The sequence below is a fragment of the Pteronotus mesoamericanus genome, unplaced genomic scaffold (genome assembly GCF_021234165.1).
Source record: "Pteronotus mesoamericanus isolate MK-2021 breed Mesoamerican mustached bat unplaced genomic scaffold, CSHL_Meso_final contig_58, whole genome shotgun sequence".
Taxonomy (NCBI): Eukaryota; Metazoa; Chordata; class Mammalia; order Chiroptera; family Mormoopidae; genus Pteronotus; species Pteronotus mesoamericanus.
The window spans coordinates 2,688,215-2,711,846 of NW_026555205.1; the positions used below are offsets into that span (position 1 = coordinate 2,688,215).

Genomic DNA, 23,632 nt, shown 5'->3' on the forward strand with positions numbered 1-23,632 from the left:
TTTCAGTCTTTGTAGGTGCTTTGTTCTGAGGTGGGTCTCCTGGAGACAGCATAGGTATGGCTCATGTTTTCTTATCCAATCAGATATCCTGTGTCTATTGATTGGAGTATTTAATCCATTAATATTTAAAGTTATTATTGATAGGTCCTTATTCATTTTTTCCTTTTGTATGTGTGTTCCTCTCTTTCATGCTCTTTTTCTTCATCTTCTTAAAGCAGTCCCTTTAGCATATCTTGCAGTGCTGGTTTGGTGGAGATGTATTCTTTTAGTCTTCTTTTGTCTGGGAAACTTCTTATTCTACCTTCCATTTTAATTATTAGCCTTGTTGGGTAGAGCAGTCTTGGTTTCAGGCCTTTACTTTTCATTTCTTGGAATATTTCTTGCCATTCCTTTCTTACTTGTAAATGTTTCTGTTGAGAAGTCAGTTACTAGCCATATCGGGGCTCCCGTGTATGTTACTTCCCATTTCTATCTTTCTTCCTTTAGGATTCTCTCTTTGTCTTTATAATTTGCCATTTTAATTATGATGTCTTTGGAGTGGGTCTCTGACTTCCTCTTGAATGGGACCCTCTGCCCTTCCTGTACTTGTGTGACTTTTTCTTTCCTCTAATTAGGGAAGTTTTCCATCATTACTTTTCCAGAGAGGTTCTCCTTTCCTTGCTCCTCCTCTTCTCCTCTCAGTATCCCTATTATGCAGATATTGTTATGTTTCAGGTTGTCTTGCATTTCTATTAATGCCTCTTCATTCTTTTTTCATCTTTTTTTCATTTTCTTGCTCTTTTTGGGAGCTTTTATCTACCTTGTGCTTCAGCTGGCTGATTTGATCCTCGGTTTCATCTAGCCTGCTATTTATTCCTTCTATTGTGTTCTTCTATTCAGAAATTGTATTCTTTATTTCATCTTTCCTCTAATTGACCGTTTCTGTGTCCTTTTTCATGCTGATGCAGGTTGCAGTAACTTCCTCATAGTTTCCCTCTAGTTTTTGGAAATTCTCTCTGAGCTCACTGAGCTCACTGAACTTCCTTAGAACTATTGTTTTTAACTGAATATCTGATAGTTTACTTGCCTCTATTTCATTTATTTCTCTTTCTGGAGATTCCTCCTTCCCCTTTGATTGGGGGTTGCTTGTTTTTCTTCCCTTTTTTTGTGAGACTCTTCTTTTTGGTTCTGTTTCTTAGATTAATCTTTCTTTTTTTTTATGTTTCTGTTGTATTACGGATTTATTTATATCATTGACACTAATTTCCCCTTTGCTCCTCCAGAAAGCTTTATGTATTAGTTTCATAGTAAGTGGAATTCAGTTCCTTTAAGTACTTAGTAATTTTGTCAATATTAGGTGCAGATTTTTTCCTTTTATTACTTTTTTCTTATTGGTATGCCAACACTGTTCTGAATGCTGTTCAATATCTGAAAAAAATTTTCTTCTTTGAGAACTTACAGTTACAGGAGTTATTAATATTAAGAGATTTTTTTCTTTTTCTTTGGTTTATGGGATATTTTAAAGAGTCTTAATTTTCTTTAAGTGAACTATTATATTTTCATGTTGTGAAATTGCTTAGATTAATCTTTCTTGACTTCCTGACTTTGTGGTGTCAACTTCTATTGTAGCAGACCACTTTTTTTACTTCTTTCTGGATCTTCCTCTGATGATGTCAGCTATTGACCCTATCTGACCTTAGGCAGTTTAAGAGATTTCCAGGAACTTACACTTTGTATCTTTCTCTTCCAGTTGTTAATCTAGCCACTTTTCCCTTAGTATCAGTCTTAGGCACCACAGGGTGGGGTATAGCCCCTCCTGTGGACAGGGTTATTGTTTCTTCTCATATTCCTTCTACTCAGGGGAGTAGTCTGCCTCAGGAAGATGTCCAGTGCAGTATTGGCAAGGAGTCAGCACTGGGATTCCCCTGGCTACTCACTCAGTTCTCTCCCCAACACCTCAATCTCCAGACTCTCTTCAAGCAACTCTCAACCACTCTGCATCCCCTTTAGCCAGTTGTCTACTATCTGTGACTCCCACTCTGTACTCAACATCCGGGCCTGCACAACTGCGGGCATAGGCAGAGCCTCTTGGGGGTGTGGCTATCATGTCCTTTCATGCTGCTACTCAGAGGAGTGGTCTGCCTAAACAACATGGCAACTCTGGAATGGGGGTGTGTGTCAGCACCAGGATCCTTCTGACCATTGTTTCAGTTCTTTCTCCAAAGCCTCTCTCCAGTCTCTCCTTAGGCAGCTCCAGCCCACTCTGCCACCGCCTTTGCTGGGTCCCAGGGTAAGTGGTTGCCACTATATTTTTTTTGCACCTAAAAGACTCTTTGCATCTCCAGCTGCCTTTCTCTGGCAGAGAGCACCCCTTTGTTTTTTGAAGTTGGCTGTTGTCTTTGTGCTTTTGTAGGGCTCTGGTGCTGTAGTTTAGGGGTCCCTGTTTATGGTTCAGACCCTGCTCTTCTCAGTAGGATCCAACTGTCCATTACAATATCCCTCTGGGGCTGTCACCCACTGGCACCCAGCCCATCTTCTTGAGCCTATACTGTACTCCTTACCAGTTAGGTTGTTCTAAAGCCAATTCCTCTGTCTGTCAGGGTTCCAAGGCTCCTCTCTTGCTATTGTTCAGTTTTCCAGGTGATGTCTCCACAATTTAGTTCCAATTAGAGTTGGGTCCTGGAAGGAGGTCGGTGCGACTTCCACTGACTCCTGCACCTACTTGATGTACCCCTCACTTTTTTTTAAGATCAGAAACAATGCAGGGTCATGTACTTTCAACACTCTTATTCAACACAGTACTGGAAGTTTTAGTCATAATGATCAGACAATTAGAAGAAATTAAAGGCATGCAAATTTGAAGGGAGAAAGTAAAACTGTCATTATTCTCAGACAACATGATATGGTACCTAGATAACTCTAGAGGCTCCAACAAAAACCACTTGCCCTAATAAATGAATTCAGCAAAGTAACAATATACAATGTCAATATTCAGAAATGAATGGCATTTTTTATACACCAATAATGAACTTTTTAGAATGAGGACCTAAGAAAAATTTCCCATTTACTATTGTAACAACAACAAAAATAGGGCATCTACAAATAAATTTAACTAAGATAGTAAAACACCTATACTCAGAAGATTATAGGAAACTGAGGAAAGAAATTGAAGAAGATAGAAATAAGTGGAAGTATATACTGTGTTAATGGATTGGAAGAATTAACATCATTAAAATATCCATACTAACCAAAGCAATCTATAGATTCTGTGCTATTCCTATTACAAAAACAATGGCATATTTTACATCTAGAAAAAATATCCCCAAAATTTATATGGATTTTAAAAGACCATGAATAGTCTCAGCAATCTTGAGAAAGAAGTTGAAGGGGTCACAATTCCCGATATCAAAGTATACTATAAGGCAATTGGAATCAAAACAGTTTGGTAATAGCATAAGAACAGACACATAAATCAATGGAACAAAATAGAGAACACAGGGAGGCAGGATAGGAATGGCCCACTAAGCTGCCACCGCCATTCTCGCCTTCTTCGCTGACATCATGCTCCAATTCCTGCTTGGATTTACTTTTGGCAACCTGGTTGGAATGTATCTGGCTCAGAATTATGATATATGAAACCTGGCTAAAAAACTTGAAGAAATTAAAAAGGACTTGGATGCCAAGAAGAAGCCCCCTAATCCGTGAGGCCCACGGCAGCACTGCCCCGGGAGTCCTGAGGCTGCCCTCCCTGCGGGCCTCCTCTGCCACCCGAACCAAAGGCCTGTGTCTCACTGTGCTCCAGCCTCCGTCTCTGCTCGACCCCGCGTGGCCTTCAAGCACACATGCGGCCACATGTTAAGAACTGTTCTTACTCTTCCAACATCCTCGCCTCCTCCTTTCCTCCTTCCAGTTGCTTGAGAGGTCCTCAGGCTGGAATTATGGTTCTAGATTAGTAAACATGGCCTTTAATTAGTGGTCTCTCCCTTATTCTTTGGGACTTCTACTGCCTTTTTTCATAAGAAAACTTGCTGAGTTTTATATAGCTGATCAGATGTAAATAATGCTGATTTCACAGTTTAGCGATTATAATGGGTATCAAAGCATTTGGTACTAAATTATGTTTTTTCAAGGTCATTAAAATTAAATTTTAAAAGCCAGTTTCTGGTGAATTATCCATTTATTTTATACTGTTCTCAGTATAACTGACATACATAACTCCATAGTTGCTAATTTAACCAATAAGTCAGTTTGCTCCTCATCAACTGAGAAACTGCATTCTGAGAACCTTATCAGAAACTGGGGAATTAAAAAATATGTAAAGTAATGGCCTTTGTCCTCAGTAGATGTAATAGTCTAGTTTGTGTGTTTTCCCTTAATGATGTATTTGATCTGACGCTTTTCCCTAAAAACAAGAATACTTATTTTAAGGGATTATAGGTACAGTTGACATTACATGATGAATAAATGATGCCTTTTTACATTAAAAAAAACATATTTACATTATAACTTTATAGTGATTCTCACAAGAAAATTTTCTTTCCCTGCAATCAGAAATTATCATCATAATCTGTCAAATGTATATTCAATCCATTTTTAAAAGTTAAACAAAAATGTTTGAATATATCAGTTTCCTTAAAGTGATTCAGAATAAAGGGCCTCCCCCACCGCACAGCTCCGAGGTCCTCTTCCAGGTGGCAGGCAATGTCCCCTGCAGACTGTCTGCTTCTGAGAACGGTTCTGCGCCTGAACAAACACGTGTGCACATGGGGCTTTTTGTCCGAATGATAGCGACTGTATGTACACTTTGCTTTGACCTTTTATTTTTCCATTCCATATCAGTACGTACGGAATAGGGAATCTCTTTCCTTTTTGGGCTGCACAAGATTCGATTGAATGAATATACCATAATTTATGTAATCTCTTACTGATGAAAAGTTAGGGTGCTTCCTGTCTCTTGCTGTTAACATTGATAACCCTGAAACTTATGTTATTCTATAGATATATGCAGGGCATAGTCATAAGCTAATGCCCTAAACCTGTAATTTGCCCTAAATGTAAGTAAAGTCCCATTTCATTGTGTGTTTTTGTTTGGGAGGGCCTGTTGGGCAGCTTCACTGGTAATGCCATTTCAGAGGATACTTTAGCAGAATCAGTAAACTGGAAGATTATTTAGAGACACCTTTTTCCATACAGTGATGATGCTGATACTACATGTACTTATAAAATGGAGTCATTCTGCTTCTCCTTGAAAACATGCAGCTCTATGCGTGGAGGTGTGTTTTATCCATCTGCCATCCTGGTGTGCGAGACAAAGTAGTAGCATACTAGGGTTTGGCTTCTCTCCAGCAGTGTGATCATGGGCAAACAGCTTATTTTTCTGAGACCATTTTATTCTCTGTAATATCTGGATGCAATACCTACCTCAAACGACTTCTGTGAGAAACGACTGAGATAATGTATGTGACGCACAGTGCTTTGCAGACTTGCCCAGTAAATGGTAGATCTTAGTTAAAAAAAAATAGAGAACACAGAAATAAACCTACATCTTTATGCTCAATTAACATTTGACAAAGGAGGCAAGAACACATAATGGAGTAAAGACAGCCTCTTCAATAAATGGTGTTGGGAGAACTGGACTGGTACATTAAAAGAAAATTACTAGACCACCATCTTATACCATACACCACAAAAACTCAAAATGTATAAGACTTAAATATAAGTCACAATACCAAAAAATCCTAGAAGAAAATATAAGCAGTAAAATTTCATATACCTTATATAGCCATATTTTTGCTGTTATATCTCCTAGTTAGGGTGGCCAACCCACAGCCTTCAGTCTGTGAGCAGCCTGGGTTGGCTATGAATGAGGCCCAACACAAAATTGTAAATTTACTTAAAACCTTTTTTTTGCTCATCAGTTTTTGTTACTGTTTGTGTATTTTATGCGTGGCCCAGGACAACTCCTCTTCTTCTAGTGTGGCCTAGAGACACCAAAATGTTGAACACCATTGTTGGGGGAAGGAGAGACAAAGGAAACAAATAAACAAATAGGTCTACATCAAGTTAAAAAGCTTCTGCATGGCTAAAGAAACTGTCATCAAGATTGAAATGGGACCCAGTGTATGGGAGAACATATTTGTAAACAATAGAATTTAACCTCCAAAATATATTAAAAACTTACAGGAATCAACACCAGGAGGACAAACAATCTAATCAACAAATGATCAAAGGACCTGAATAGATAATTCTCCAAGGAGGACATATAGATGGCCCACAGACATATGAAAAATGCTCAGTGTCAGAGAGATGCAAACTAAAACCACAATGAGATATCAACTCATACCTGTCAGAATGGCTATCATCAATAAATCAACAAACAACAATTATGGGCAAGGATGTAGAGAAAAGAGTACCCTAGTACACTGTAGGTGGGAATGCAGACTAATGGAGCCACAATGGAAAAAAGTATGGAGTTTCCTCAAAAAAAATAAAAATGAAACTGTCTTTTGACCCAATTATTCCATTGCTGGGAATATATTCTAAGAATCCCAAAGCACCAATTCAAAAGAATTTATGCACCCCCACCTTCATAGCATTGCTACTTTCAAGAGCTAGATTTGGAAACAGCCTAAGTTCCCTTCAGCAGATGAATGGATAAAAAAAAAAAAATACCTGTAGTACATTTATACAATGGACTACTATGTCAGCAGTAAAAATAAATAAATAAATAAATAAATAAATAAATTCTTACCTTTTTCGACTTCATGGTTGCAACTGGAGAGTATTATGCTATTATGCTAAGGGAAATAAGCCAGTCAGTGAAAGACAAATACTATGTGATCTCACTTATAATTGTAATCTGATGAATAAAATAATCTAATTAGAAAAATAAAATCACAGGCATAGAAACATGGAACATATTGGCAGCTGTCAGAAGGGAGGAGTAAGGTGGTCACAGTTTGAAAGAAGGTGAAAGTTAAGGCACATATATGAAGTAGCCATAGACAGAGACAACTGTGTGGGGAGTTACTGTTGGATAGGTGCCAGGATAGATTGAGGGGAACAAAGGGAAAAAAATTTGGACAACTTTAGTAGTGTAAACAATAAAATATATAAATTTTAAAAATAATGAAATAAAATAAAATAATAGAATGGAATAAAATAGATCTCTCAGTTTTGCACATACACACAAGCATATAGACATACACACTGCTCTATGTGCTTCACATATTTCTTGTTATTTAATCTACGAAATAATCCTAGAAATGAATATAGTTATTTCCCCAGTTTATCAGTGGGGAAACTAAGATATAGACAGGTTAAAGAATAAGTAACCACACAGCTACTACATTTTAAAGCTGAAATCTGAGCTCCTGTTCTTTTCACTGCATCACATTTCAAGGTCAGCTGAGCCTAGAACAAGAAAATGAGGATATGTCCTTTTGAAATAAAGGCATTCAGAAATCTCTCTGAATCCAAAGTTTTTATAGAAATTCAGGATAGCCCCTGAAGCACAACTGATGTTGAATGAAATGTTATTCTGAGTCACTTATAAAGAAATGAGTTTGTTTTGCTAACAAAGACAACTATTCTGTTTTTTTTTTATTTTGCATACTTTAATTTCAGAACAAAATAAAAAATAATACACAACAACATCCAAACCTGATGTCAAATATGAGAAGGGAAGATTTGAGGCCCTTGTAACCTGCCTTAGGCAAAGACAGGAGAGAAAAAAACCCACTAAACAGCAGAGGAAAACCAGGTGGACTAGGGCCACTTGGGGCTGCTAGGGAAGCCATGAAGACACTACACAGAGGATACAAGGTCTGCAGGTAGAAACTCCTAGTCTACTTCTTTCATGCAAGAGGCAGCCTCATCACCCTCACGGGGGGTAATCTCATCAGGAACGGCAGCACTGGGTTCTTCTGCTGTTACTCCATCTTCATCAATGCCTAGACCAAGCTTGACCGTGCGATAGATGCAGTTGGAGTGGGTCTGGGGATCTTCAAGTGAGAAGCCAGAAGAGAGCAGTGCAGTTTCAAACAGCAACACTACAAGGTTCTTGACAACCTTGTCATTCTTGTCTGCCTCTGCCTTCTGCTGTAGAGTCTCCACAATGGGGTGGTCAGGGTTGATCTCCAGGTGCTTTTTGGCCATCATGTAGCCCATTGTGAAGTTATCACAAAGTGCCTGGGCTTTCATGATACGCTCCATGTTAGCTGTCCAGCCGTAGGTGCTAGTCACAATACAGCAGGGTGAAGACACGAGCCTATTGGAGATTGTCACCTTCTCAACCTTCTTATCCAAGATCTCTTTCATGAGTTTGCAGAGGTTCTCAAACTTGGCCTTGCTCTCTTCCATTTTCTTCTCCTCTTCATCCTCAGGTAGCTCCAGGCCCTCCTTGGTAACTGAGACCAAACTCTTCCCATCAAAATCCTTGAGCTGCTGCACACATTACTCATCGATAGGCTCCGTCATATACACTACCTCAAAGCCCTGCTTCTGTACTCACTCCACAAAAGAAGAGTTGGCAACCTGCTCTTTGCTCTCACCAGTGATGTAATAGATAGACTTATGGGTCTCCTTCATGTGAGAGACATTCCGAAAGATAAGTTATTTCATCTCCAGACTGGGAGGTGTGATAGCGCAGAAGCTTGGAGAGGTGTCGGCGATTAGTTGAGTCCTCATGGATCTCAAGCTTTAGGTTTCTAGAGAATGCCTCATAGAATTTCTTATAGTTCTCCTTGTCTTCTGCCAGCTGAGAGAAGAGCTCAAGGCACTTCTTAACAATGTTTTTATGAATGACCTTCAAGATTTTACTCTGCTGAAGCATTTCTCAAGAGATGTTCAGGGGCAGGTCCTCAGAGTCAACCACACCACGGATGAAGTTGAGATACTCCGGTATCAACTCATCACAGCTGTCCATGATGAACACATGACGGACATACAGTTTGATATTGTTCTTCTTCTTGTTCTCAAAGAGGTCAAAGGGATCTTGACGAGGAATGAACAGCAATGCCCTGAATTCCAACTGACCTTCTACAGAGAAGTGCTTGACTGCCAAGTGGTCTTCCCAGTCACTGGTAAGGCTCTTATAGAACTCTCCATATTCCTCTTGGGTGATGTCATCAGGGTTCCTGGTCCATATGGGCTTGGCGTTGTTCAGTTCTTCATGATCGATGTATTTCTCCTTAATCTTCTTTGTTTCCTCTTTCTTATCCTTAGCACTATCATCCTCCTCATCTGAACCCACATCTTCAGTCTTGGGTTTCTCGTCATCATCTTTATCTTCCTCTTCTTTCTCCCCTTTCTCTTCCTCTGCTTCATCATCACTGATTTCTTTCTCTTGTTCCTTCTCCAAATAAAGGGTGATAGGATAACCTATGAACTGTGAGTGCTTCTTCACCACTTCTTTGACCCGCCACTCCTCTAAGTGCTCTGTCTGGTCTTCTTTAAGGTGAAAGATCACTTTGGTACCCTGGCCAATGGGCTCATCATGGTCAGCTTGCACAGTGAAGGAACCCCCAGCAGAAGACCCCCAGGCATATTGCTCATCACCGTTGTGCTTTGTGATCACAACTACTTTCTCTGACACCAGGTAGGCATAATAAAAGCCAACACCAAACTGTCCAATCATGGAGATGTCTGCACCAGCCTGAAGAGCTTCCATAAATGCTTTTCTACCAGACTTGGCAATGGTTCCCAGATTATTTACAAGATCAGCTTTGGTCATGCCAATGCCTGTGTCTACCAGAGTCAAAGTGCATTCCTGAGGGCTGGGAATGATGTCAGTTTTCAGCTCTTCACCACTGTCCAACTGGGAAGGGTCAGTCAGGCTCTGATAGCATATCTTGTCCAGGCATCAGAAGCATTACTGATCAACTCCCGAAGGAAAATTTCCTTGTTAGAGTAGAAGGTATTGATGATGGGAGACATGATTTGGGCAATTTCTGCATGGAAAGCAAAACTCTCCACCTCCTCCTCTCCATGGTGTACTTCCTCAGGCATCTTGAAGGTGAAGAGATGCAAGTACAAGAGAGGAGGGACTATTTTTGACTCACACACAGCAAACTGTGTGCTTGAGGTTGACTCAAGAGAGCTAATCTGTTTTTTATTCCTCATGTAATTTGGCACTTCCAGGAACAGCTCAAAAGTGGCAGTCTTTTTGCAGATTTTTTCAGCAGATTTTTGCAGAATCCCCTGGATAGTGAGGCTCAGTGGATTGAGTACAAGCCTGCAAATGAAAGGGTTGCTGGTTCGATTCCCAGTCAGGGCACATGCCTGGGTTGTGGGCCAGGTACCCAGAAGGGGGCACCCAAGAGGCAACCATGCATTGATGTTTCTCTCGCTCTCTATTCTCCTTCCCCTCTCTCTAAAAACAAATAAATAAGAGAGAGATTCGAAGATGATGAAGGAGTGAATGGGAGTCATGCTGACCTCCTCCCAAGATCAAACTGGAATTGCGACTAAATAGTGGAGAAATCACATGGAAAACAATGGAACGATAGAGGGAGAGGAGCCTTGGAGCCGTGGACTGACAGTGGATTCAACTCTCACACATCCCAATGGGTGAGAAGTGCGGTGGAGGCTCGAGAGGGTGGGCTGGGTGCCCACGGGCACTAGCACCAGAGGGACATTGAAATGGCCAGTTAGCTCCCCCCAAGAAGAACGGGGTCTGAATCATAAACAGGGACCCCTAGACTACAGCAGCTAAAACCAGAAAAACACACAGACAAAACGCAACCCCGAAAACCTTAGGGGCGCTCTCTGCCAGAGACAGGTGACAGGCGATGCAAAGAGACATTTAAAGGGCCAACGCAAAAATTTGCAGTGGCAGCCGCCTTCCTTGATCTCTGGGTAGACGCGGCAGCAGAGTGGGCTGGTGCCTGAAGAAAGATTGGTGAGGAAAACTTTGTGAAGAGAACTGAGACGGTGACTGGAGGAGCCCCGGTAATAACTTACCTCCCACTCTGCAGCTACCATCTTGCTCAGGCATAAGGGAATCAATTAACCTGCCTTTTGCGTGCTCTGCACACAGCTTGTGCATGTGTGAGCTGGTGGGCTAAGTGCAGATTCGTTGAAAGAAATAGAGGATCCCTGGCCAAAGGGGACACACAGCTGCATAGACACTTGAGGAGAGACTGGAGACGGAGGCATTGGAGAAAGAATGGGAGGAAGAACTGGGGAGTTCTGACTCCCTCCCCATTCTGTAGTCTCCATTTTGCACAGGCAGGAGGCGCCCCCAAAGAGGCAGAAGCTGGACACGCGCGAGCCAGATGGCCTGCGATTAAAACGCGGTCCGCAGAAAAAGTGGATCCCTGGCCGAAGGGGTGACAGAACTGTACAGACACCCCTGAGGAGAGACTGGAGACAGGCTTTGGGGAAAGAACGAGTGGAGGAACGGGGGAGTCCCAACTCCTCCTTTCCATAGTCTCCATTGTGCGGGAACAGGCCACACCCACAAAGAGCCAAAAGCTGAAAAGCACACAATAGACAGCCCAAAACCACCCGGTACAGGCGCGTGCACATACGTGTGAGCAGCCGGTGAGGGTTGGCAAGGGCGTGTGTGGAATTGCAACCGTGTGGGCTGGCGAGGGTTGCTGCAGGATGGCGCCCACGGGGCCTGCGAGAGAGTGCACAGATCAGCAAGGGCAGGCGTAAATCGGTGCCCGTACAGGCCTGTGAGTGAAGAGTGGTCCACAGAAATAGTGGATCCCTGGCCCAAGGGGTCACAGAGCTGCCCAGAGACCCTGGAGGAGACACTGAAGACAGGATTAACCAGAGAGTCCCTGAGCTGACTTCCTCCAATTTCCGTAGTCTTCATTTTTTGTGGGCAGCCCACACCTCCAATGAGCCAAAAGCAGGGAAACCACACAATAGAAGACCCTAAACTGACCAGTGCAAGGGTGCCCACTGGGGGCGGGTGCCAGACAACTGCACGAGGTTGGGCGAATAAGCGACCCTGGCCTGGGGCAAGTGTGCACAAGACCAGGCAGACTGGGGATCCTGCTGGACCAGCGAGCTGGCTCAAGGAGCCAGCGTGAGAGAGCAGAGCGATCCACAGAAATAGCGGATCCCTGGCCAAAGACGTCACAGAGCATCCCAAAGCAGGAGTCAGACACAGACAGTAGACTCATAGAAGGCTCAAACAAAAAACCCAAGGTCATATAAGGTCAACAACTGACATCAGAGGCAGGCCCAGAAAGGAAAGGAAAGAAAACAAACAAACAAACAAATAAATAGATCCTCCTACTACCATACAAGTTTAATCCACAAAGTCAGGAAATCTAGACGGATCAATTGAACAGGAGCAAAAATAAACAAATAAATTAATTAATTACATAATAGACTATCACAAAAATGGGAAGAAAAAGAAGTTCCCCCCCAAATGAGTGGAAAAGGGGAATCCCCACAGCAAGAGTTAAATGAAATAGAGGCAAGAGAACTGTCAGATATTGAATTCAAAACAATGGCTCTAAGGAAGCTCAATGAGCTCAGCCAACTCAAAGATAACTATGACAAACTGCAGAGAAACTATCACGATTTTACAGCAAAAAATATCAACCTGGAAAAGAACATAGAAACTATCAAGAAGACACAAGAGGATAAGAATACCATTTCTGAATGGAAGAACACTGTAGAAGGAATCAAAAGCAGACTGGGTGAAGCCGAGGATCGAATCAGTAAGATGGAGGAGAAGGTAGAAAAAAGCTCCCAGAAAGAACAAAAAATGGAAAAAAGACTCGAAAAGAATGAAGAGGCATTTAGGAAAGTGCAGGACAAACTGAAATGCAATAATATCCGCATAATAGGGATACCAGAAGGAGAAGAAGAGGAGCAAGGGATAGAGAACCTCTTTGAAAAAGTAATGATGGAAAATTTCCCCAATTTGAGAAGAGAAAAGGTTTCATGTATCCAGGAGGCACAGAGGGCCCCACTCAAGAGGGACCCAAGGAGGTCCACCACAAGACACATCATCATTAAAATGGCAACTATCAAAGACAAAGAGAGAATCCCTCAGGTAACAAGGGAGAAGGAGAAAGTAACATACAAGGGAGCCCTGATATGGCTAGAAACTGATTTCTCAACAGAAACTCTATGAGCAAGAAGGGAATGGCAACAAATATTCCAAGTAATGAAAAGCAAGGGCCTACAACCAAGGCTGTTCTACCCAGCAAGGCTCTCAATTAAAAGAGGAAATAAGGAGTTTCTCTTACAAAAGAAGGCTAAAAGACTATATCTCTACCAAACCAGCACTACAAGATATGCTAAAGGGACTGGTTTAAGAACATGAAGGAAAAGAGTGAGAAAGAGAAAAACACAGGTACAAAGAGAAAAAATGAATAGGTTTCTATCAGTAATAACTCTTGATGTAAACGGACTAAATGCCCCAATCAAAAGACACAGGATGGCTGAATGGATGAGAAAACAAGACCCACACTTATGCTCCCTACAAGAGACCCACCTCAGAGTAAAAGACCTATGCAGATTGAAAGGAAAGGGATGGGAAAAAAATATTCCAGGCAAATGAGCAAGAGGAGAAAGCAGGGGTTGCAATACTTATATCAGACAAAATAGATTTCAAAACAAAGGCCAGAAAATGAGACCCAGAGGGGCACTTTATAATACTTAAAGGAAGAATCTATCAAAAAGACATCAACATTGTAAACTTATAGGTACCCCACAAAGGGGCACCCAAATATATAAGGAAAATCTTGGAGGACTTCAAAAAAGATATAGACAGCAACACACTGATAGTAGGGGATTTCAACACCCCACTGTCAAAAATGGACAGATCTTCCAAACAAAACATCAACAAGGATATTGTGGAGCTGAATGATGCACTGAATCAAGTAGACTTAACTGACATATATAGAAACTTACATTCCAATGAAGAAAAATACACAGTCTTTTCAAATGCTCATGGCAGTTTTTCAAAGATAGACCACATGATGGGACACAAAGCAAGCCTCAGCAAATTCAGGAAAATGAAATAATATCAAAATTTTTCTCAGACTACAAGGGCTTGAAACTGGAAATCAACCTCAAGGAGAAACCTTAAAACCTTGCAAACTGATGGAGACTGAGCAGCACACTATTAAACAATGAATGGCTCAATAATGAAATAAGAGAGGAAATCAAAAAGTTTCTGGAAACAAATGAAAATGAACATACAACAGTCCAAAATATAGGCCACAGCAAAGGCAGTCCTGAGAGGGAAGTTCATAGCAATACAGGCCTACCTAAAAAAGATAGATGGAGGGAGGGGGCAAGGGAAAGTGGTGGGGGGTAGGAAGAGACAAATGTATTTGAAAAGATTAATTAATTAATTAAAAAAATGAAATAAAATACACTGAGCATCTAAAAAAAAGATACAAATGATGTATTTCACAGACCTAGATCAAATATTCCAAAAATGTACATGGAACCGCAAATGATCCCAAAAAGAAATATTCATATTGAGAAAGAAAAGCAAAGTTGAAGGAATCATGCTACCTGATACCAAACTGTACTATAAAGTCATAGTAATCAAAACATCATGGTCCTGGTATAAAACAGACACATGGATCAATGCAACAAAATAGAGAGCCCAGAAATAAACCCATGCTTTATAGTCAATAAATATTGATAAAGGAGCCAAGCCATAAAATAGGGTAAATAATTCTATTCCATAAACAGTTTTGAGCCTTGCCTTGGTGGCTCAGTTCATTAGAGTGTCACCCCATATATCAAAAATGTTCCTGGTTCAATTTCTGGTCAGGGCACATAGCCAGGTTGTAGGTTTGATACATGGTCGGGGCACAGGAAGGAGGCAATCCATCAATGTTTCCTCCTCACATGTGTGGCCTTTCTTTTACTGTGCTATCTTCAAAACACTGACTTATTACAATCAGACAAGCTATATGTGTGTTTACACTAGTCTTGAAGGAACAAAGATGCATTTCTTTCTTCTTAAAGAATATATGATTGAGCTTTTCCCTTCAAATGGCTTCTCTCTCTCCGTCTCTCGAAAAAATAAAATAAAATAAAATAAAATAAAATAAAATAAAATAAAATAAAATAAATTAGCTGATACTCAAATGAGGACTGAAAAATTGGTGATGTTAATATTGGACAGATACATACAAATAAGTGAAACTAGATCACCTTCTTTTCTTATACCATACAAAAGAATATACACAAAATAGACTAAAGACCTAAATATTATACTCAAAACCATAAAAATCTTAGAAGAAAGATAGGCAGTGAAATCTCAGACATCTCTCATAGCAATGCTTTTTTTTTTAATATATACCTTGGGCAAGGAAAACAAAATAAAAAAAAATAAACAAATGGGACTACATCAAACTAAAATATTTATTCACAGCAAAAGGAAATCATCAACAGAATGAAAAGACAACACTGACTGGGAGAAATGTATTTGCCAGTGCATCTTATATAGGATTAATATCCAAAATTTATGAAGAACTTATAAAACTTCACACTGAAAAACCCAAACAATCCCATTAAAAAAAATGGGTAGAGGACCTAAGTAGACAGTTTTCAAAACAGAACATACCAATGTCCAATAGGCATATGAAAAGATTCTCAATGTCACTAAAAATCAGAAATGCAAATTAATACCACAATGTGATATCACCTCACATCTGGCAGAATGGCTATTATCAATAAATCAACTAACATCAAGTGTTGGTGAGGATGTGGAGAAAAGGGACCCTCGTTTACTGTTGGTGGGAATGCAGATTGGTACAGCCAGTCTGAAAAGTAGTATGGAGTTACCTTAGGAAAAAACAAATATGGAATTCCCTTATCACACAGCAATTCCAGTTTTGGGAATTTATCTGAACAAACATGAAACACTAATTTGAAAGAATATGCACAATCCTATGTTCATTGCAGTGTTATTTACAGTAGTCAAGATTTGGAAATATCCCAAGTGTCCATCATTAGGTAAGTGGATTAACAAGTTATACTATATTTACACAATGGAATACTACTCAGCCTTACAAAAGAAGAAAAATTTACCCTTTGCAACAGTATGGATGGACATGGAGAACATTATTCTGAAGTGAAATAAAGCAGTAAGAAAAAAAACAAATGCTATATGATTTCACTCATATGTGGAATCTAATGAACAAACTGAACTAACAATCAGAGTAAAGACAGACTCATAGATAGAAAGTTGGCTGAGAGTTGTTGTGGGTGTGAAGCTGGGAGAGGGGGGCATGGATTGTGAGAAAAATTTTAAAAAGAAAAACTCATGGACACAGACAATAGTGTTGGGATTGTTAGTGGGAGGGGTGACTATAGGGAGGTGGAGGAAGGAATGGGGGGATAGATGGTGATGGATGGGCACTTGACTTGGGTGGTGAACACACAATATAGTATAGATATGATGTTTTGTAGAACTGTGCACCCCGAACCTGTATAATTTTGTCAACCACTGTTACCCCAATATATTCAATAAATAGGAGAATATATATTTTTTTAGATCAAGCTAAGACCAGTTCTTATCATAGGAATCCTGACAATGTTGTAAAACCTCAAATAAACCCTCAGTGGCTTACCATTAACTATCTAACCACCTTCTGATGCTTTGAAGTTAACTCTGACTGACTCTTCTAGCAGGCATCCTATTTCTCCAATTCAAAAAGTTTTCTGTGTCAGCCACACTGTTCCACATATTGTGCACTCAACATATCAGTCTTTTCCTCATTCCTTACATCTCACTCCATCCCAGCATTATGACCTCTTCCAAGAACTTTTTCCCAACTGCACCAGGACACTTTGATATGATCATCCACTGACCTTGCATAGGTAATATAACACACATATCATATCCCCTTAAGTCGATACATATATGATACACCTTAACATTTTTTCTCTTTCTAATGACACTTTAATCTTTTTTGAAATAAATATTTGATGTCCTCCCATGTTACAAACAATATGTTGGACATATAGAAAGAGTTAATAAATACCTGTTGGATTAAACTTGTATTCTACTGCCATCTTATATATTTTATATACCTATGTCATTGACATTCTTGCCTTTATGTAAATAGATTGCAAATGACTAGTTTAACCAAAATTATACTTGCAAAGTTTCTTCTATTTGGGTTCTGTCACTAGGAGTTAAAGATCCAGTCAGTTGTTTTTTGTTTTTTGTTTTTTAATTCACAAATGATGTCTGTTCTCAAATATATATTCTTTTCTTATTATTTCTCTGAATAAAACAGAAGAATTAATTTAACTTTGAGATAAGAAAAATGGACCTATTCAATGCCAATTTCTTAACTGTCCACCCATATGGAAGTTAAAATTGAATGCCATATTTTGATTTGATGAAAATAGAGAAAAGCACCTGGAAAATAATGTATCCTTAACTGGCATAGAGAGACATCTGTATCATTTAATTTGCTGTTGGAAATCTGGAAAATATAGCCATATAAGAAATCCTTCAGAGAATCAAGATGGCGAAGGAGTGAGTGGAAGTCACACTGACCTCATCTCAGGACCAACCTGGACTTATAACTAAATTGTGGAGAAATCACCTGGAACAAACAACTAAACAATAGCGAGAAAGGAACCTTGTAACATCGGATATAGAAGAATCAGCTTTAGGGCAATATAACTAGTAAGGAGTGTGGTACAGACCTGAGAAGGTGGGTGGGGCACCCACGGGCGGCATCATCAGGACTTGAAACGGCCAGTGGGATCTCCCTGAGAAGAACGGGATCTAAACCAAAAGCAAGGATCTCTAGCCCATAGCACCAGAGTCCAAAAAGTACACAGGAAAAAGCCAGCGGCGAAAAGCGGCAGGGTTGATGTCTCCCAGAGACAGGCAGATGGAGATGCAAAGAGACTTCTATAGGGCCAATGCAAAATTTTTTTTGCAGCCACCTACCCTGGTCTCTAGTAAAGGCGGGGACAGAGTGAGCTAGACATGCCTAAGGAGAGACTGGGGAAGGAGGCTTTGGGGAGAGAACTGACAGAGTAGCAGGTGGGAATTCGGTGCTGACTCATCCCCCATGCGGCAGCAGCCAATATGCTCAGGAAGAGGCCACTCCCTCTGAGTGGCACCAGCATCAAAAGACCTAAGAGCCCCACCCCCAGGTGGGATTGTACCCCGCCCTTTGTTGTCTAAGCTGTCTGCTGAGTGCAGAATGGCAGCCACAGACAGTAGATCCCTGGCTAAAGGGAACGCATAGAGGTCTGGCGATTTTTGAGGAGAGACTGGGAACGGAGGTTTTCGGGACAGAATGGAGCCAGCGGGGTTCCAGTGCGGATTCCTCCTCCATATGGAAGCAGCATGAAAGGACCCAATAACCCCTCCCACAGGAGGGACTCCGCCCTGCCCTGAGCTGTCTAAGGTGACCTGCTGAGTGCAGAGTGACTAGATTAACAGCTGAAGGAGACAGCCACAGACAGTAGATTACTGGAAGTCTTGAATATACTGCCTAAGGTCAGAGAGGGTCAGCATCTGACATCATCAGAGGCAGATTCAGAAAGTAAAAACAATGGTCTCCAACCATAGAAGTTCACACCTGTTGGGAGCCGGCAAGTAAACACAGGTGTGTGAGAGTTGCTGGCAAGGCACACGCCCTCAACTGGCCCCCGGACTTGCTGATTGTATACCCATGCAAGGAGGAGGACATTGAAAACAATAGTGTCGTTAGGGGGCTCTTTTGAGTCCTTGGCCAGAGCGTGGGACAAGAAAATGTTTTCCTTGAGAATTGACAGAGTAAGCCATCCATGAAGAACTTGTCCAGGTAGATCAAGAGATATTGTTTTCAGTCACGGAGCGTACTCAAGTGACCAGGTGAACTGACTATAAATGTATTGCTGTACTGGCTAATAAACGCTGATTGCTGATTGCTGATCAGTCCTCCCGACCCTGACTCTTCATTCCACGTCTCCTCATCTCATGGGGGCTGGTGTGGTGCGGGACGCTACACTTTGGCGCCCGAACAGGGACCCGAAGGAGAAGTCCGTGAGAAGCCCCCGAGACTGCCGGCGAAATCGTAAGTGAAAGTGAAACTAAGATAATTAAAACCTGGGAAAGAACCTAATCGGGAGTAAAACATGGGGCATTCTGAGTCAAAGGAAAGGCAATTATATGCACAGATGGTAAAATCTATGTTAGTAGCCCGAGGAGTTCGGGTGTCTATGGAACAGATAAACCGATTTCTTAAACTTGTTCAAGAACAATGCCCATGGTTTCCAGAGGAGGGAACTGTCAATTTAGAGACGTGGAATAGAGTAGGTCAAAAGCTGAAAGATTTCCATGCAGGAAATCCCCTGCGAACTCCCTTAGATACATTCTCTATTTGGGGATTAGTGAGAGATGCTTTGGGGCCATTGTGGGAACCCCCTACTGGGATTGTGCGCTCTCGCTCTTTAGACTCCATCCCCAAGGTGCAGGGGTTGACACAGCAGGTAGAAAACCTTTCTGATGATATCCCTGATGATGATGGAAATTTGGAAGATGAGATGGTTAAGGAGGATATAGAAAAGGATTTTCGTGATCATACTGATTCTGCTAATTCGACATTAGAAGGGCACGTTCTGTTAGACAAGCTAGAAAGGATAAAGTCAGCTTTGGAGAGAGTCCCTTGTAAGCCGCCTCCATGGGAACCTCCAGTCCAACCTAGGACCGAGAAGGTTAAGGCAACTGCTCCGCCTTATCAAAGTTCGAGCCGGCTAATTAGTGGATTCCCACGAGGACTGAGCACACTGCAGAGAACTTTATTATCTAATGTAGAGGAGAGTTTTGAATGTGGGTTCCCCATAATTGCTCCCGTTCAAGAAGTCGATGATCCTAATAATCCAGGGCAAAGAGTCAGACGCCATACCTCATTTCCTATGAAGCTGCTCAAGGAGTTAAAACAATCGTGTGCTCAATATGGGGCCACTGCCGCTTACACGATGAGTCTTATCAGTACTATTGAAAACACTGCCCTAACACCAAATGATTGGAGACTGCTGGCCCGATCCTGCCTCTCAGGGGGAGATTATTTACTTTGGAAATCTGAATTTCAAGAGCAGGCTAGAGAGCAGGGCCGAGTTAACAGAATGACAGGTGCCAACCCTCAGCAGCAATGGACCGCGGCCATGATAGAGGGAATAGGACATTTTGATGGTGATGATGTGCAGCTTAGATACCCTGAAGATGTGTACATGCAAATAAATGCGTGTGCTGTTAGAGCTTGGAAAAGATTACCTACCACACATCAACTTCAAGAGTTGTCTAAAATTAAACAGGGACCCGATGAGCATTTTCAGGACTTTGTATCCCGGCTGCTACAAGCAGTTGTCAGAGTCATTAATGATGGGGAAGCAGGAACGTTATTGGTAAAGCAACTTGCTTTTGAGAATGCCAATACAGCTTGTCAAACATTGCTTCGCCCTTTTCAGAAAAAAGGGTCCTTGGAAGATTATATCAGATTATGTGCCAATGTAGGGCCCTCATATGTCCAGGGAATGACCCTCGCTGCTGCTTTACAGGGGACCACCTTGGAAGGGGTAATTAATAGGACAATGCAGCGGAATGCGACCTGCTTTAGTTGTGGCAAAGTAGGGCATTTCCAAAAAGACTGTCGCATAAAGAGAGGGGGCGGCAGTACTAATAATAATAATAGTAACAATAAAAAGCAACCAGGCACTTGTCCAAAATGTAAGCGTGGCAAGCATTGGGCGAATGAATGCCGCTCAAAAACAGATAAAAACGGCAGCCCTTTGTCGTCGGGAAACGGGAGGAGGGGCCCAGCCCTGGCCCGGCAGACAATAGGGGCAGCAACCGAGGCATACCCAATAATGAGGAAGGGGTTGCCTCCATTCACACCCGAAGAAATGGCCCGACTATCGAAAATCTCTTCCGAGCAACACCCGGAAGTGCAGGATTGGATTTAAGTAGCCGCATATATGTGGTACTAACCCCTGACTTAGGACCGCAAGCAATTCCTACTGGCATATATGGCCCCCTACCAAAAAAGGCATTTGGATTGCTTTTAGGACGAAGTTCCTTGACCATGAAAGGTTTGCAAGTTTTCCCAGGGGTCATAGATCAAGATTATACAGGAGAAATAAAAAGTATGTGTGCAGCGTTACAAGGAATTCAAACAATAAATAAAGAACAGCGCATTGCACAATTAATTCTATTACCTCTTCCCACAATCGGACAACCTTTGAAGGGTAGTTGAGGTGATCAAGGGTTTGGGTCCTCTGACGCTGCCTTTTGGTTACATGAGATAACGCAAAAGAGGCCGGAGAAAGAATTATATATTAATGGGCATAAATTTAAGGGAATATTAGATACAGGAGCTTATGTGTCTGTTATAAGCCTGAAACACTGGCCAAAGAATTGGCCTGTAACTCAATCTCTCACCCATTTACAAGGAGTAGGGCAATCTAATAATCCTCTTCGCAGTTCACGATTTCTTGACTGGTCAGACAACGAAGGTCATCAGGGAACATTCCAACCGTATATATTACCCCAATTACCAGCTAATTTATGGGGAAGGGACATTTTAAAAGATATGAATGTAGTATTAATGACCCAGGATCATTCCTTGCATTCTTTTTCTTAACAGGCCCTGTTGCTACTGCACCCCTTACGGCGGAGGCCATAATTTGGCTAAATGACAATCCTGTTTGGGTAGAACAGTGGCCCTTAACACAAGAGAAAATACAAGCTGCAAATGACTTAGTGCAGGAGCAATTGCAGCTTGGACACATTGAACCTTCTAACAGCCCATGGAATAGTTCTATATTTGTCATTAAAAAGAAATCTGGCAACTGGCGGTTGTTGCAAGACCTACGTCAGGCAAATCAAACTATGCAACTTATGGGAGCCCTACAGCCTGGACTCCCTTCACCTGTAGCTATTCCAAAGACTTATTGTATGATTATTATTGATTTAAAAGATTGTTTTTATACTATACCATTAGCTTCTCAGGATTGCAAAAGATTTGCTTTCTCCGTACCTTCTGTAAATTTTAAAGAACCCATGAGGAGATTTCAGTGGAAAGTTTTACCCCAAGGTATGGCCAATAGCCCCACCTTATGCCAACAGTTTGTAGCAAGGGTTCTTGAACCAATTAGGAGTACGTATCCCCAGGCTTATATAATCCATTATATGGATGATATTCTTTTCGCTGCCCCGACTAAGTCTGAATTGGCTCAAATCTATTGCAAAGCAAAAGATAATTTATTAAAGGCAGGACTGAAGATTGCTGATGAAAAAGTTCAATTGCAATATCCTTATCAATATCTTGGGTATATTATCTTGGGACAAACAATTAGGAGACAAAAATGTGAAATTCGCAAGGACAAATTAAAAACATTAAATGACTGGCAGAAAGTTTTAGGAGATATCAACTGGATTCGTCCCTCTTTGGGGCTTAACACAGGACAGCTCAAACCCCTCTTTGATATTTTAAAAGGGGAGTCTGACCCCAATTCACCTAGGGATTTAACTCCTGAAGCTGCCGAACTCTTGGATATGGTCCAAGACAAAATTAATTCTCAATTTGTGACTCAAATTGATTATGGCCAACCATGGCAATACTTAATTCTAGCAACAGAGTTTTTGCCCACAGGACTTTTTTGGCAGAAGGGACCTCTTGAGTGGGTCCACCTGCCATCTTCCCGGAAAAGGGTTATTCTGCCATATGCTGATGCAATTGCCCAAGTCATCACGGCAGGCCGTAAAAGGGCCAGACAGCTCTTTGGGTCTGAACCCTTTGAGATTGTTGTTCCCCTGAAAGCGGAACAGGTTGAGCAATTATCACAGCAATCCACTGACTGGATGATTGCTCTTAGTGCATACCCTGGAAAAATTGCTCATCATTATCCAAGTTCTAAACTGTTGGAATTTTTCAAAACCACTACACTAATTTGGCCCCAGAAACAGAGTGTAACGCCAATTACCTCTGCTTTAACTATATTCACTGATGGTACCTCTAAAGGAACCTATGGATATGCAATTAATGGACAGGCCCATACTTATGCATGTAATAATTCCTCTGCCCAGCAAGTGGAATTACTGGCTATGCACAAAGTTTTTTCAACATATTTTGATCAAGAAATCAATGTATATACTGATAGCCAATATGTGGCTAAGGTAATGCAAAACTTAGAAACTGCTATTATTGATTCTCATACATCACCTGAAATTTTTGATATCTTTCTTCAATTACAGAAATCAATTCACCAAAGACTGCATAAATATTATGTAGGACATATACGAGCCCACTCTGGGCTTCCAGGTCCCATAAGTGAGGGTAACGCCTTTATCGACAACAAAGTTACTGTTTGTACTGCGTTACAACACGCTATTGACAGCCATAGTAAGTTTCATCAGAATAGCAATTGTTTGCGGCTGCAATACAATCTGACTCGGGAACAAGCCCGACAAATTGTCAAACAATGTTCTACTTGTCAGGATTTTAATTTTTCCCCTCCATTAACCGGAGTTAATCCTCGCGGCCTTCGTCCTAACCACATCTGGCAAATGGATGTGACCCATGTACCAGAGTTTGGGTCCCTTAAATATGTACATGTTATTATTGATACATTTAGTGGGTTTCTTTTTGCCTCAGCCCGAACTGGAGAGGCTCAAAAACATGTGATCACTACCTGTCTTCAAGCT

At 41.3% G+C, this 23,632-nt stretch overlaps 2 protein-coding genes across 2 annotated transcripts; one reads left to right on the plus strand and one right to left on the minus strand.

The window, feature by feature from the left end:
• Window positions 1–7,770: 7,770 nt before the first annotated feature.
• LOC129076239 (heat shock protein HSP 90-beta-like) lies at window positions 7,771–9,987 on the minus strand. The gene is given in 3 exon segments (XM_054580413.1): window positions 7,771–8,578; window positions 8,580–9,840; window positions 9,843–9,987. Coding segments are annotated over 3 exon segments (2,163 nt in total). The 3' UTR covers window positions 7,771–7,821.
• A 9,078-nt stretch (window positions 9,988–19,065) lies between these two features.
• LOC129076210 (endogenous retrovirus group K member 6 Gag polyprotein-like) lies at window positions 19,066–20,892 on the plus strand. Its single transcript, XM_054580395.1, has one exon. It carries the CDS (start codon window positions 19,066–19,068, stop codon window positions 20,890–20,892), a length of 1,827 nt encoding a protein of 608 aa, XP_054436370.1.
• Window positions 20,893–23,632: the final 2,740 nt, after the last annotated feature.